The 16,625-nt window shown below is 39.5% G+C and overlaps 1 gene segment (V, D, J or C); it reads left to right on the top strand.

The window, feature by feature from the left end:
• The first annotated feature begins 11,018 nt into the window (after positions 1-11,018).
• LOC121438467 lies at positions 11,019-11,593 on the top strand. The segment is given in 2 exon segments: positions 11,019-11,064; positions 11,163-11,593. Coding segments are annotated over 2 exon segments (477 nt in total).
• The last annotated feature ends 5,032 nt before the right edge of the window (positions 11,594-16,625 follow it).

Raw genomic sequence — 16,625 nt, 5'->3', positions numbered from 1 at the left:
ATTTACCAGCACTAAAGAATTTTCCTTGTAACATAAATTCATTCTCTCCCTTAGGTTTTCACTTTCACACACCTTCACTTCGTATCTGTTCCCATGAGGATGGACTGTGTAGTGTCTATGTAGGAATTATAGGCTCAGGTCCTTAATCTAATCATTAAGATATTTTAATAAAATATGATACACATTATTCATATCTTTGCTGAAGAAAATTGATCTTTTCAAAAGCAAATATATGTATTTGATATGTGTTCATTTGTAACAAAAATAATAAAAAAGGGATGAAAGAAAGAAAGAAAGAAAGAAAGGAAAAAGCCTTGCTTGCTTCATTTGGAAAGAATCATAGATAGAGGAGGAAGAAGTTGTAGCACTTTTGAGTATCAAAAAAATATTGACAAACAAAAAGGAAAGAAAGTGAGCAGAACATTCCTTAGAGTCTGTGCATCTCCTGGAGTTCTAGGAAGTGTTTAAAGGAATTGTCCTCAAAGCACAGGAGCCATTGGGAATCCTTCCCCCAGAATTGGACCTTACTGGTGCTTCATTGTAGTGCAGATTCCTTGAGAAGTTGAGGATGTGTTCAACAAAAGCAGTTACACTGTCAGAGTCTGTTGAAGAAAAACCAATGAGATAGGGATATCTCCAGCATTCGTGGACACAGTACAGATTTAAGACTTCAATTTGTGAGGATAGGAAGACACTTCTGGTGAGCCAGCTGCTCCTCAGAACATTGGTTTAGGAGACCTTTAATGTTCTACAGTGATGAAATTTAAATATACTATACTATTTTGAAAAGATTTTTTCATATTTTTTTGAGAACTCATACACAATTTCAAAGTATCTTGGCCATATTCTCACTCAACTTTTTATTCCAATTCTTTCTCCTTGGCCCTCCCAACATATTTTCCTCCCAAATTGGTGTTCTCTTTTTATAACTCAACAAATCCAAATAATATTGATCAAATGCCCAAGGGTGTTTACAAGAGAAACAACTAGTAGCTACGCCTGCAAATAAAATGAATCTCCAGCCAACAGTAACCCTCATTGAATGCAGAGAGTCCAAGACTGTTCCCTGCTGAGAACAGACAACTGTGTGAGTGCTTGTCCACCGACAGAATGTCTATGTCCAAACTCCCGCATCCCCCACTTTGTTACTCCTACATATTCCTCACACAAGGCACAAGGGACATTACTGATGAGTGGGTTGAAAGAATGAAAGTACCATAAAAATGGGGAGGATTTCTGTGAGATGATTACGTCTGACATCACATGGTAATTACACACTTTAATTGTTATGGGTTCCTGTACAATATATGCACAAATCCAAGCCAATTAAATGGTTCAGCATGTAGGGGAGAGGAACTGTACATGCCGTACCCACCTGAGAGCCTCAATATTTTTTACTGAATAATCATGCTTCAAAATTAAAACGTTATAACATTTTTAAAATTACAACACAGAAAGTGTTCAAATATCAACAGTGCAAAGGCCACAGTGTTATGAGAAAATCTACTAATGGTATGTGGTCAAGGAGCATATGCTTGCACTCTCTTCTATATTTGTACCAATACATTGGTGCTTTTCTAAGACTTGGTCAGTGAAGCCTCTTTCTGAAGTGTGTGACATGAAAATATGTAACCATGACTGACCTAGTACTGAAAATAAGTGACCTCTGAATACTCACCTCAAAACAAACATATGTGTTATGAAAGCCAAGAAAGGTAGCACAAGACTGCTGGAGTAATGTGATAGAGTTGGTGCTGCCTTTTAGGTACAGCGTAGTCATAACAATTATGCACATATAGCAGAAACAACATGCTGCATATAGTCAGAAAAAAGGAAATGGAAGGACGTATGGAACAGAGGATCTTGGAGAGAGTGAGAGGGAAGAGGAGAGAGGAAATGAAGAAGCAGAAGTTTAGCAGGGAGGCAGGGAGAGAGGGAAAGAAAGAAAGGAGAGACATGAGAGTAGGAGGGGCCAGAAGGGGTCATCAGACGTGAGTAGCACAGGAAAGGGGGTAGTAGCAATGACTGATTAATAAACTTGAATAAGTTTTATTTTGTCTAAATCTTCATAAAATTTCTGCTTCAGCAATAAGTTCTCTTTTCCTGTTTCAAATGAAATATTTTACAGTTCCTTCCTCAAAAATATAAAGGAAATCACGCCATTCCAATATTTCTAAAATGCTGCTAAAGACTTGCCTACTGTTCAATCTTGTGGGAGCCTTTTCTTCCAACTGAGGTTTGCAATTTCCATATTATCATAGCTTTTTCTACATTGAGAAAGTTCTAACCATCGTAAGAGTATAAAATATCGTACTGATATTGTAACAGGAATCATTAACTGAACGTCCACTAGACATGACTGACTAAATGACTAAACAAACTCAAGTATAGAGATGCACCTCTCAAATTGAAGATAATTGTGAGTAATGTGCAGTTTTTTCCCTAAAGGTATTCCGTTTGAATACTTTTTTTTTTTTTTGCAATTCCTCCTGGAGAGTTCCATAGAAAGGGAACCACTAGAAGCATGAGAGAACAAAATGTGGACACAAACACTGTCTGATGTAAACAAGAACAAAATTCTCGACTAAGAGGTCACAGACCAGTTCTCCAGGATGGTATGAAAAACCTACAATTATTTTTGTGATCTTTTACAAGATCCAAAAAGCAAAATGAAAAATCAGGCAAACCAAAGATGAGACACACTGAGCATAATGTCTAAAAATGTTCTTCTAACAAAGAATGCATCCTGAACAAGTGAGGGAGAACTTCTATTGGCAGGAGCCCATCAGAGCTTGTAGAGGATGGCAGCTCCACTATGTTAAGACCTGTCTCCACCACTGCTACTCGCATACAGAATATGAACAGAGGGAAAAATACACAACATGTGGGGTGTTCAATGTGAAAGAATTGGTGCATATTCTCTGGGATTTACCGACAGATTGTTTTAAGCGATTCTCTGCCATTCCCTGATGATTTACATTATCAAGGCATGGAGAAAAGCCCTAAATCCCCTTTTTCTATTGTAATCTTCACCACAAGACAAACAGTTTCTATTGTTCAAGCACGTCCAGCTCTCCACTTATTGTCAACACTTAGGGTTCTCTGTCTTTTTATTGCTTCAGGTAACATAACCATGAAGACTGGTTCTATGTAACTGCTTTTTACAAGGTGTCATGAAGAGTTGCCTCTCCATCCCTCACCAATACAACAATCACATTTAGGAACCTGCCTTTGCAATGTGCTTCAAGTGATAAGAAGACAAGGAAGTAAATTAAAAAGTATATGGTGTCAGAGGCACAGACAAACAGAAAATAGGAACTAAGAAATATCCAGGTGTGGTGTCCCTGAGACCACTAATGTGCATGAAAATCAATCCCTTGAAGCTCCTCTTACACACAAAAAAATTAAATAATATGTACTAAATGTTTGTGAGTTGCATGCTCACAAGTTGGATTCTAGGTGAGTGATAAAAAAAAATAACTGCAATGCCAACAGAAAGGATTTTAAGTAGTTCCTTAATCCTGATTTCACATCAGGAAGAGGATGAAATAAATCTTATGACTAAATTCCATTTAAACACTCTGCTGGGATTTACAGGAATATGCACTGAGGATGTGATATCCCCTGTTATCTGCACAGCATGAATGTAGAGTGACTTAATATTTTGCATCTAAGTTCTGCACAGGATCATACAATTTCCTATTTATATGCAAGTAGCAATTCAGTGTCAAAACATGTTACTCATTTTTTATCTCCTGGTCATCTAAGAAACTCAAGGGCAATTCTAAGAAACCTGAGGAAAAAGTGTAAACCATTACCTGTGCTTCCTTTTATCCTCTCAGGAACCTCCCACAATGCAAAGCAGCCATCATGCTCAGACTAAAATTCCAGGCTTAGAAGAGAAGCCCCATGTCCTTCTCACTCAGGCCTCCAGTAGGGCATGGGAGTCCTGGTGCTGCTCTTCTGCCTTGTGACATTTCCAAGCCTTACATGTTTTAGGGTTTCAGAAAAGAGACCCAGGCATGTCATCTGTGAGATGCATGTATCATGATGATTGTGGCTGTTTCCTGGTTCCCTGTCTCAGGCGCATATGAAGGAGTAAGGAACTGGTGTATTACAGCCCTCACAGATCCTGCCCCTCACCTAAACTATCTATTTGTAGATTCTCATTATACAATCATGATGTAAGCTGGGTCTGTCAACCTCCAGGAAAGTGTCTGAAGTGGATGTGAAGAATCTGGAGTGGTGAAAGCACAAATTATAATTCTGATCTCAAATCCCAAGTCAACATCAGCAGGGACACCTCCTGTTGCAAGAATTCTAATTGTACTTAACGAAAAAAATCCTGAGTCAGCTACCAGGGGAAAAACTGAAGGATTAGAAAAGCAGAGTAATCAATCACTAGAGAGTTCTCTCATCTACCAATGCTCAGACCAAATGGGGAAGATCCTGTCTCTACAAAGCCTCTGACTGAATGCTGTCTCTCCAAAACCTCAGACTGCCTCTCAGACTGAAACCTCAGAGAGAATCTGAGCTCTTGTCTCCTCCTGTCTTATATTTCTCTCTCTGCCTAGCCAGGTCAAGCGAGTCTCTGGCACCCTAGTGCTGTGATTAAAGGCATATGATCCCAGGTGCAGGAATCACCTTTATTTGAGCTCCATTTCTGTTTTACACAGATTCAATCTTTTGTATCCCAGGGTAGTATTGCACTCACAGAGATCCATCCACTTCTGTCTTACAAGTACTGGGATTAAAGGTTTACGCCACCATTGCCTGATGTCTATGGCTATCTAGTGACTTAGTTCTGCACTCTGGTATTCAGGAAGCTTTATTTGTTAGATCACAAATAAAATATCACTACACCTCCAAGAGCTATGTATTCATAAAACTGAACAATCTGCAAACTTCTAACACAGCCAGGTATTACTGTGCCAGACACACAGTGAGAGAACTCCAGTGTGAGCTTAGACAGAAACCTCTCTACTCAGACCAGCAAGGGATGATGAGGACCAATGGGAACTCTCAATACCAGAGGTGGTGACTTCAGAAACTTGGAACTTCAGGAATATGCTTCATTTATACATGTTTGATGCCATAACCTTTGAATTTTCTTCTTTTACAGAAAGAAATACTCTAGAGTACACTTTACTTGTCATAGCCTATTAATCTTGCTTTTTAATTACACACCAATCATCTGTGTTACAACACAATCCTGAGGATGGCTAATTGATTCTTGTTAGACAAAACAGCACATTAATTATATATATATATTCCATATATACTTTTTATTATAAATATATATACATGTATATATATTTATATATATATATATAAATCAGGAGTATGAAATTGCAAAACTTGTTGATTGCTAATTTTGTAATACAGCTTAGAATTTTGAATAATAATAATAATAATAATAATAATCTTTTATTCATCCTCTTTATTTTGAAACTTGTTATAGAGAAACTGCCCTGAATCGACATTAATCTCCATAGTTATTTTAGAAAATGAACCATCACAGCTTTTTTGTTACTTTTAAACTAATAGGACCTTATGAAAGTGTACAGTTGTTATTCTATTTTTGAATATTTGCATTTAGGTAAATTTTTTTTGCATTTCGAAATCCAAGCTAATGATTCCTCTATAGGCACATTGTGCAACTCAGACCACAAATTTCTCAGCCACAAATATGCACATCCCAACTGACATCACTTCCAGTTCCTGGTTCATCTCTCTTTAGATCTTCTCATAGACAACTGACTTCTGTTTGTGCTTTTGTTGGTGCTTTTGTTGCTCTCAGAATTACTCCTCTGCACTCTTTGTTCTTGGTAACATGAAGAGCGGGTATCTCATGTTTGAGCTTGACAAGTGTCTTCAGAGAAGCCATGTTGGCTGTAGGCTCCATGTTAATGGATCCCAGACTTGGAGCAGATTTATAAAGGAAAAGCGAATCTTTCCACCTGAGGCTGAGGCTTCTCCTGAAATTAAAGCAGTGACACCAATAATGTGTAATGAAGCTTCAGAGACCACATTGACTACATTCTTATAATCCTGACAGCAGAATTCATAATTGTGAATTGAATAACTCCACACTATGTTGAACTAAAAGGTTCCATTGTCATATTTTCCAGGGTCAGTGTGAGGATCAGCTTTCATAGTTGCTCCTAAAATGGATGAATAGGGTAAAAGTTTAATGAATTTGTTGGACTAAAAATATATCATAACCAATACCTCTATTCTAATCCCAGGTCTTTACTTTTGACCAACAATATCCAGAACTTTTTTTGGAGAGCCTACCAATATGAATTAAAAGACTTCACATATTCACATTAAGGTAAATAAATTATTAAACAAATAGGCACAGGCAACATATTTCCTCTGGAGTAAAAAAGAAGTGACAATTGTTTATAGAAATGCCCTTGAATTTATTTCTCTTCTCTTCAAAATGTCCTCTGATTCATTATGGATAATTTTAAAGAAAAGTGCATACCTACATTATACATATGTACAATCTTATACCAGAATAACTATTCCTGCAATGAGCCATGAAAAGGTGGGGAAAGAATGACATGTTTTTCTCTTTCGTGGTTGAGTCTTTGTGTGGTTTTGGTATCAGAGTAACTGTAGCTTCATAAAAGGAATTTGGCAATGCCTCTTCTGTTTCTATATTGTGAAATACATTAAGGAGTATAGGTATTAGCTCTTCTTGGAAGTTCTGGTAAAATTCCGCATTGAAACCATCTGGTCCTGGGCTTTTTTGATAGGGAGGTTTTTGATAACAGCTTCTAATTCTTCACATTTAACATGTCTATTTAGATTGTTCACCTGGTCCTGGTTTAACTTTGGTATATGGTATATATCTAAAAAAGTGTCCATTTCTTTTACATTTTCCAGTTTTGTTGTATACAGCTTTTGTAGTAAGATCTAATGATTCTCTGAATTTCCTCTGTGTCTGTGGTTATGTCCCCCTTTTCATTTCTGATCGTATTAATTTGCGTGTTCTCTCTCTATCGTTTGATTAGTTTGGATAGGGGTTTATCAATCTTGTTGATTTTCTCCAGGAACCACCTTTTGTTTCATTGATGCTTTGGATTGTATTCTGTGTTTCTATTTTGTTGATTTCAGCCCTCAGTTTGATTATTTCCAGTCTTCTACACCTCCTAGGTGAGTCTGCTTCTTTTTTTTCAAGAGCTTTCAGGTGCACTGTTAAGTCTCCAATATGGGCTTTCTCTGTTTTTTTTTTTTAAGTGGGCACTTAGTGCTATGAACTTTCCTCTTAGGACTGCTTTCATAGTGTCCCATAAGTTTAAGTATGTTGTTTCTTTATTTTCATTGAATTCCAGGAAGACTTTAATTTCTTTCTTTATTTCTTCCTTCATCCAGGTATGGTTCAGTAGTTGACTGTTCAGTTTCCATGACTTTGTAGGCTCTCTGGGGGTAGCATTGTTGTTGAATTCTAACTTTAATCCATGGTGATCTGATAAGACACAGGTGGTTACTAATATTATTTGTAACTATGTAAGGTAGCTTTGTTACCGAGTATGTGGTCAATTTTAGAGAAGGTTCCATGAGCTGCAGAGAAGAAGGTATATTCTTTCCTCTTTGGCTGGAATAATCTATAGATTTCTGTTAAGTCCATTTGCTTTATTACCTCCATTAATTCTCTAATTTCTCTGTTAGGTTTCTGTCTGATTGACCTGTCCATTGGAGAGAGAGGAGTGTTGAAGTCGCCTACTATTAGTGTGTGCGGTTTGATGACTGCCTTGAGTTTTAGTAATGTTTCTTTTATGTACGTGGGTGCTCTTATATTAGGGGCACAGATATTCAGGATTGAGACTTCATCCTGATGAATTGTTCCCGTTATGAGTATAAAATGTCCCTCTCCATCTCTTCTGATTGATTTAAGTTTGAAGTCAACTTTATTAGAAATTAGTACGGCCATTTGCTTGATAAGCCTTTTCCTAGCCCTTTACTCTGAGTAGGTGCCTGTCTTTGTGGTTGAGGTGTGTTTTTTGTAAACACCAGAATGTTGGATCCAGTTTTCTTATCCAATCTCTTAGCCTGAGCCTTTTTATAGGTGAGTTGAGCCCATTGACATTAAGTGATATTAATGACCAGTGGTTGTTAACTTTGGTCACTTTTTTAGTAGTAGAGTTTGTGTGTTTCCCTTCTTTGAGTTGTGCTGGTGAAGGGTCTCTAGATGTTTGAGTTATTGTGGTCATTGTTGGACTCCTTGGTTAGTGATTTTCCTTCTATTATTTTCTGTAAGGCTGGATTTGTGGCTACATATTGTTTAAATTTTTTTTATCTGGGAAAATTTTGTTTTCTCCATTATAGTGAATGAAAGCTTGACTGGGTATAGTAGTCTGGGCTTGCATCCATGGTCTCTTACTTTTTGCAGTACATCTATCCAGGACCTTCTGGCTTTCATGGTTTCCATAGAGAAGTCAGGTGTAAGTCTGATAGATTTACCTTTATAAGTAACTGGGCTTTTTCCTTTGCGGCTCTTAATATTCTTTCTTTATTCTGTATGCTTTGTGTTTTGATTTTTATATGGTGAGGGGATTTTTTTTGATCCAGCCTATTTGCTGTTTTATATGTTTCTTGAACCTTCATAGGTACATCTTTCTTCAAGTTGGGAAAATTTTCTTCTATAATTTTATTAAGTATATTTTCTGGACCATTGAGCTGCACTTCTTCTCCTTCTTCTACTCCAATTATTCTTAGGTTTGGTCTTTTTATTGTGTTCCATATTTCCTGAATGTTTTGTTATGAGAGTTTGTTGGACTTGCTGTTTTCTTTGATCAGTGCATTTATTTTCCTTATGTTATCTTCAGAATCTGAGATTCTTTCTTCTATCTCTTGTATTCTGCTGGTTATGCTTGTTTCTGTAGTCTCTACTTGTTTACCTAGATTTTCCATGTCCAGCCGGCCCTCTGTTCATGTTTTCTTCGTTGCCTCCATTCCAGTTTTCAAGTCTTGAACTGTTTCCATTATCTGCTTGATTGTTTTTCCTTGGTTTCCTAGGGTATCCTTTACTGATTTACTCAATTCCTCAAACTTTCTGTTATCCTTCTCATCCATTTCTATTAGGGCATTTTTTATATGCTGTTTAAGGGCCTCTATCACTTTCATAAAGTCAATTTTTTCTACTTCTTCTTGATTAAGGTGTTCATGTCCTCCTGTTGTGAGGTCGCTGGGTTCTGGTGGTTTCATGTTGTTTTTCAGATTGTTGGGTGAATTCTTGCATTGGCGCCTGCCCATCTCTTCCTCCGAATGCTCCCCTATGGATCTTCTTTTACAGGATCAGGTCTTCTTGCCCACTGATGTACCTTCCCACTGATGTCACTCCCCAGTGATGGTTCTCCTGGTGTCCAGATCGAATATCCGTGCTGCTTGGGTAGCTCGCAAACAAATGGTCCACCCTGCTTGCTGCAGGCAGTCTGTGGAGACAAAGGAACTACCACCCTCCCCTTTGCCCTCCCGATTCGGGTTCTGTCCCAGCACCCAAGCAGGCTGAGCTGGGAGGTGCTATGCCGCCAAAGAGGGGAGGGAGGGAGGGAGACCTGGTGTGGGGGTTTCTGGATGTAAGCTGGGTGGGATAGGAAGAGAGAGGAGGTATCGAGCAGTATAGCCCCTGCAGGATGTCCAGGAAGTGTAGGAGGGATGAGGAACATTTGAGTTTCCTGTTCCTGGCTGCCGCTGCACTCACTCACCCCAATGATGGCTCTCCCGGTGCCCAGATTGGAACTCCGGACCTCCGTGCTGCTTGGGTAGCTCGCAATCAAAGGGCCCACCATGCTTGCTGCAGGCAGGCTATGGAGACAAAGGAACTACTGCCCCTCCTTTGCCCTCCTGATTCCAGTTCAGTCCCAGCACCCGGGCAGGCTGAGCTGGGAGGTGCTATGCCCGAGACTAGAAATCTTCTATCACACAACATATTGAAGATTTGGGAAGAAAAGTTTCTGCCTTATAGAGAATCCATATTTTGTGTTTTAGACTCTGTGTGTTTAGTGTTCTGGCTTCTGCTGTGTAGACTTGGAACTAGAATGGAAGTCAATACAGGAAAAGACATTTTAAGTGAAGGACAAGAGGGAAAAACACAGGGTAACACAATAATTTTCAAAGAAAATGTTGGGTGTACGGAGAAAAAGAAACTGAGTGCATAGAAAGTAAAACACTAGAGTTTGGGAAAATAAAAACAACGCCTTCTGAAATTACAAAATTGATGCAGAAGTTTTGTGATTGGTTATAGACAATTATTAAGTGTCCCCATTATGATGAAAATATAAATATGCAGAAATAAAAGTGACCTAAGACAACATGAAACCAGCCATGTGTTGCCTGGTATTGAGTTGGGATTGGTAGAGTGGGAAGAACAAAGTGATCATAGGGAGAACTTCAGGATGCAAACAACTAAGTGCTGCAAATACAAATATGTCTCTACTGAGAGGAAGACAGGCAGAACAAGGGATGTATAATTTGCCAAAGTCCTTGGGGCATAGGATAGCACCTCTCAGAACTGAGCAAAATTCAGAAAAATTTCAAGTGTTCCTGCCAGGATTCATTTCAGGAAGAAGCCACGTCCAGCAGAAACAGAGGGACAGACAGAGCTAATATTTAGAAATACAGCCATGTGTGGAGCTTTTCTGGTTCACATTGACCCTAAAGAGACATGATGATGTGGAAACACAGTATTTTCCATGCATATGGTAAAAAGAGAACTAAAATAAAGTGTGGTGAATCCCTAACAAGGAAATTATGTACACAGAGCTACATTAATGCTTCAATTTCTATAACTTTTCTCAGTGTGTATGATGTCTTATATCTGCTCTGAGTACTAATTTCTGGCCAGGTCCAGCTACAGAGCCTGCTATGTCAGGAAGATATGCAAATAAGCATTCCTTTGCCCATAAAAACCAGCCCTGTCCTGACTCTTCAGCTCTGGCAAAGGAGACCAGCCCTGGATTCCCAAGTCTTCCTAGGCAGGGACCACCACAGAACACAGGCCACTCACCATGGACTTAAGGCACATACTGGTTTTCTTTGTCCTTATTTTAAAAGGTAATTCATAAAGATGAGATGCTGTGTGTTGTGTGTACATGAGAAAGAAAAATTTTTCTGTGTCAGTTTTTTTTAACCAGAATTCTTTGTGTTTACAGGAGTCCAGTGTGAAGTGCAGTTATCGGAATCTGGTGGAGAATTAGTGCAGCCAGGAAAGACCCTGAAACTCTCCTGTGCAGTCTCTGGATTTACCTTCAGTAGTTATGCAATGGGCTGGGTGCGCCAGGCTCCCGGAAAGGGGTTGGAGTGGGTTGCAACCAGTGGTAGTAGCACCTACTATGCAGACGCTGTGAAGGGCAGGTTCACAATCTCCAGAGACAATGCCAAGAATACTCTGTACCTGGAAATGAGCAGTCTGAGATCTGAGGACACAGCCATGTATTTCTGTGCAAGATACACAGTGAGTGAATATTACTGTGAACTCAGACAAAAACACGCCTGTGGGGAACACATGACCAGCAGGGGGCGCAGAGAGCACTTAGAAATCTGGGTCACAGAAGAGCCTGCTCAGAGAAACGTGGAAGACTAGATTTTTCTGTGTCTGCACTGTCTCTCTGTATCAAACTTAGGGATTTTCTCTACAGATATTGTGTGTAGTAATCCTTGACTGTCCAATTGTTTATTCAAATTTCTGTTTCCTGTTGTGTTATGTGTGTTTATTTATTATACTCTTTCTCCCTGTTACCCTCTATCTACCTGTCTCAATCTCTCTCTCTTTCACTCTTTCTCACTACTCTCCGTCTCGCGTGTGTGTGTGTGTGTGTGTGTGTGTGTGTGTGTGTGTGTGTGTTGACACAGGAAGCATTTCTCTAACAATCTGCAACACTTGTTTTGAGAAAAATTCTATCCGTGGGCCTGGATCTCAACGAATGGATTGTCTGATTTTCCAGATATTCTCAGTGAATGTTTAGTCTCCACATTTCCTATATGGTATACCTGGTTTGCTGCCACACCCATTTCTTTATTTTAATTTATTTTAGTTAAGGATTCTGAATTTTGTGTTTAGAACCAAATGAAGGGTTCTTGTGTGTCAAAAACTTGATTTTCTTAGCCCTGTTATAGTTGCTATTTAAATTTAGTATGTCCTTTAACTGAACAAAATGCAGATCATCATACTATCTATATGTGACCCATCTTTTGACCTGAATCATTTCCTGAAGAAGCCAAAAAGGATTAAAACGCTAGATGACACAGGCATCTCAGAACCACATATGACTCCATGCCATTTGTTTATCTCCATGAGCACTACACTACCCACACAGAAGTAAGTGCCCCTAATTAAAACAATGTATTTTAAAGAGTTCTCATCCAATTCTGTGATTTAGCCCAATGGTCTAGTTCATGAGTAGTTTCTATAAGACCTGATTCAAATGGTAATTTGAGGTTTCAACAACAGTATTTATTATTCAATATCAGGAGCCCCATCTCCTTCTCACTGGAGCCTCCAACAGAGCATGGTTGTCCTGGTGCTGCTCCTCTGCCTCATGATCTTTCCAACCTGGCAGTGTTTCAATTTTTAAGGAGAAAGACCCAGGTATACCATGTATGGAATGTTTGACGGAATATGATGTTGCTTGTCCCCAGGTGACCTCTCCCAAATCCAGGTGAAGGAGCCAGGACCTGACCTGGTTCAGCCATCACACACCCAGACCCTGTAACTCACCTGCACTGTCTGTGTTCTCATTAATAGCAGTCATATACACTGGAACAGCTGTCATATACACTGGGTCCATTAGACTCCAATATAGAGTATGGAGTTAATGAAAATAATATGGTATAATGAAAACACTGATTATAATTCTGTTCTCAAATCCTAAGTCACCATCAGCAGGGACAACTCCTAGTGCCAAGTTTCCTTAAAACTGATCAGTTTCCCCAAGTTCTTCCCATCCTACCCTTCTCAATTTTCTCTCCCCATCGCCCCTTACACCCTCCCACCCCACCCCCAAGATCCCAATGTTTTGCCTGGCAATCTTGTCTACTTCCCATAACCAGGAGGATAGCTATATGTTTTTCTTTGGGTTCACCTTCTTATTTAGCTTCGCTACGATCACAAATTATAGACTCACTGACCTTTATTTATGGCTAGAACCCAATTATGAGTGAGTACATCCCATGTTCATCTTTTTGGGTCTGGGATACCTCACTCAGGATAGTATTTTCTATTTCCATCCATTTGCATGCAAAATTCAAGAAGTCATTGTTTTTTACTGCTGAGTAGTACTCTAATGTGTATATTTTTCACACTTTCTTCATACATTCTTCCACAGAAGGACATCTAGGTTGATTCCAGGTTCTGGCTGTTACAAATAATACTGCTGTGAACATATTTGAGCAAATGCTTTTGTCATATGATCGGGCATCTTTTGGGTATATTCCCAAGAGTGGCATTGCTGGGTCCAGGGGTAGGTTGATCCCAAATTTCCTGAGAAACCACCACACTGCTTTCCAAAGTGGTTGCACAAGTTTGCATTCCCACCAGCAATGGATGAGGGTACCCCTTCCTCCACAACCTCTCCAGCAAACGCTATCACTGGTGTTTCTGATTTTAGCCAATCTGACAGGTGTAAGATGATATCTCAAAGTTGTTTTGATTTGCATTTCCCTGATTGCTAAGGAGGTTGAGCATGACCTTAAGTGTCTTTTGGCCATTTGAACTTCTTCTGTTGAGAATTCTGTTGAGAACTGTTCAGTTCAGTGCCCCATTTTTTAATTGGGTTAATTAGCATTTTAAAGTCTAGTTTCTTGTGTTCTTTATATATTAGGGGAAAGGGGATGATTGGGATGAAGGAAGGTTGGATAGGGGAGCAGGGAAGCACATATCTTAATTAAGGGAGCCATCTTAGGGTTGGCAAGAGACTTGGACCTAGAGGGGCTCCCAGGTGCCCAAGGAGAGGTGCCCAGTTAGTTCCTGGGGCATCTGAGGATAGGGAACCTGAAATGACCCTATCCTATAGCCATACTGATGAATATCTTGCATATCATCATAGAACCTTCATCTGGCAATGGATGGAGATAGAGACAGAGACCCACACTGGAGCACCGGACTGAGCTCCCAATGTCCCAATGAGGAGCAGAAGGAGGGAGAACATGATCAAAGAAGTCGGGACCACAAGGGGTGCACCCACCCACTGAGACAGTGGGGCTGATCTATTGGGAGCTCACCAAGGCCAGCTGAACTGAGACTGAAAAAGCATGGGATAAAATCGGACTTTCTGAATATGGCGGACAATGAGGGCTGATGAGAAGCCAAGGACAATGGCACTGGGTTTTGATCCTACTTCATATTCTGGATTTGTGGGAGCCTAGCCAGTTTGGATGTTCACCTTCCTAGACCAGGATGGAGGGGGGGAAGACTTTGGACTTTCCACAGGGCAGGGAACCCTGACTGCTCTTCAAACTGGAGAGGGAGGAGGAGAGGAGTGGGGGGAGGGGCATAGGAGTGGGGGAGAGGGAGAGGAGTGGGGGAAGGAGGAGAGAAGTGGGAGGCTGGGAGGAGGCAGAAATTTTTTTTCAATGAAATGAATAATGGGCTAATATAAGTTATAAGAATTATTAAGAAATCTGAGCTACTAATCCAATCATTTTATAGTTAATGTAGACCTTTGTGTGATTTCTTTGGGGCTTAAAACCTGCAGGAATTTTGCAGGACAGAAACCAAGGACAACAAGTTGTCCCAGCTTGTGGCACATGTAGGATTCAGGGAAAGGCTTGTGCATTGTGAATTATCATCCCTCACATTATTGGAACCTTCTGAGTGATCTCACTGGAGAAGACCAAGTGGGTATTTAAAGCAAAGAGATAAGAATTGTCAACTCGAATATGATTAAACTAAGGATCTGTTGTTGGAATGCTCACATTGTCATGGAGTTCTACAGCACAACACTCCTCCTCATTCTCTGGATCTTACATGTTCTCCACCCTCACTACTGAGGTATTCTTTTGACATGGAGGAGGCTATATAGATGCCCACTAGACTGGATCACATTCACTGCAGTTTGAAAAGATATGTGTCTCAGAATTAAGCATTATTTTACAAAGGCTGAAATCAGCACTCTGTGTTTAACATTAAATATTTAGAATATATTTACCAATATTTCCAGTTACCAAAACAACTGTAATAGGTTTTTTTCTAAGAACTATGACCTCCTGAAGCCTGAAGGTTTAGAGCATCAGGCAAAAATTCCTTCATGTAAATTAGGCCATCTTCAGCTTGATTCCCCAAACTGTATATAATGATGTCCTCAGTATATTTTCTTTTATCTATTTCTGGTAGGAAACCAGAGTCAATATCAATAATTTGTTTTGTTTGAGGAGCCTTGCTCCTTTGCTTATAAGGAATCCTCCCATCCCTGACACAGAGCAAAAAATAATGCCCAGGTTTTGAAGCACACTGAAAGTTAAGGAATATGAGCAGTCATATCACCAAGATCTTCTCCTATTAGTTATGTTAGCTAAACATGAGGAAATGCGATTGGAGATTTGATATATGTTACAATGTGATACTTGAAACTTGGACTAGATTCCATATCTCTTGGTCCACATCTCCATACATACATCCACAATGAAGAAACAGTTTATCCCATACTTGAATTAAATTTTGTGAATGCGGAGGATATGACCATATAGTAATTAGGTTTAAAAAACAGAGTGACTGTCAGCATGATCCCTGATATACAATCCCATGACTGATTCCCAGAACCAGGAAGTGATAATTGATTGAAGCAAGAGGCAGTATATTCAATGAACTATTCCTCATATCCTGATGGGAAGAGCGAATTCATTCTCTGCCCACAATGCTTCCTCTGGACTGTAATGTCTGGCTAACTCAGTTTCCTATACCACCAATCACAATCTGAATGTTGCTGCTCATGCTGAAACCCTAAGAAGTAGAATCAAAACCAGAATTCACTAGAGAGGGCTTTGTTTAGACTCGACTCCAAATCACCAAGTCAAACTGTGAAATAATGAAGTAGGATGTATGATGGTAACGAAATAACTTCTAAAAATACACAGGGCTGTGTAAGTGATCTCAGATCCCTCACCCTGAGTCCTTACATTTGGTTCATCACATATCTCCTCCCAACAACATATTCAAATACATCCCCTGAGTAGGTTATGAGCTAGGTCACTGTATATAGAATGGATTGGTTCCATTAGAGAGGTGATATGGGATATTGAAGGTTCAGCTTCTGTCTCCAATATTCCTCAGTGAAGTGTGGAAAGAAAGCTGAGCATGATTCCACAAAACACATCATGATCAGAGGGAAAAGATGCCCATGTTTATGGCTGTGTTTTAATTTATACAAATATCAACTATTCACACATTCATCATACAAAGTAGACATCTATGATTCAACTATGTACCTACCACTCACACATATTTAGTAATATAATCATCCACCTACCTGCCTATCATCTATCATATATCTATGCACCAATTGACATGACACTCATCTGTCTATATCAATTGACTTAATAAGATGGGGCAAAGCTAAGTTTACTATGTACAAACAATGTTTCCATGTGTCAGTAAACACTAAAGAAACATTGAACTGTTG

This window comes from Microtus oregoni, unplaced genomic scaffold, assembly GCF_018167655.1.
Source record: "Microtus oregoni isolate MIOR12 unplaced genomic scaffold, Mior012 000056F_ref0000123, whole genome shotgun sequence".
NCBI classification, from domain to species: Eukaryota; Metazoa; Chordata; class Mammalia; order Rodentia; family Cricetidae; genus Microtus; species Microtus oregoni.
The sequence above is the reverse complement of the archived record's forward strand: the minus strand, read 5'-3'. Positions and strand labels throughout refer to the sequence as shown.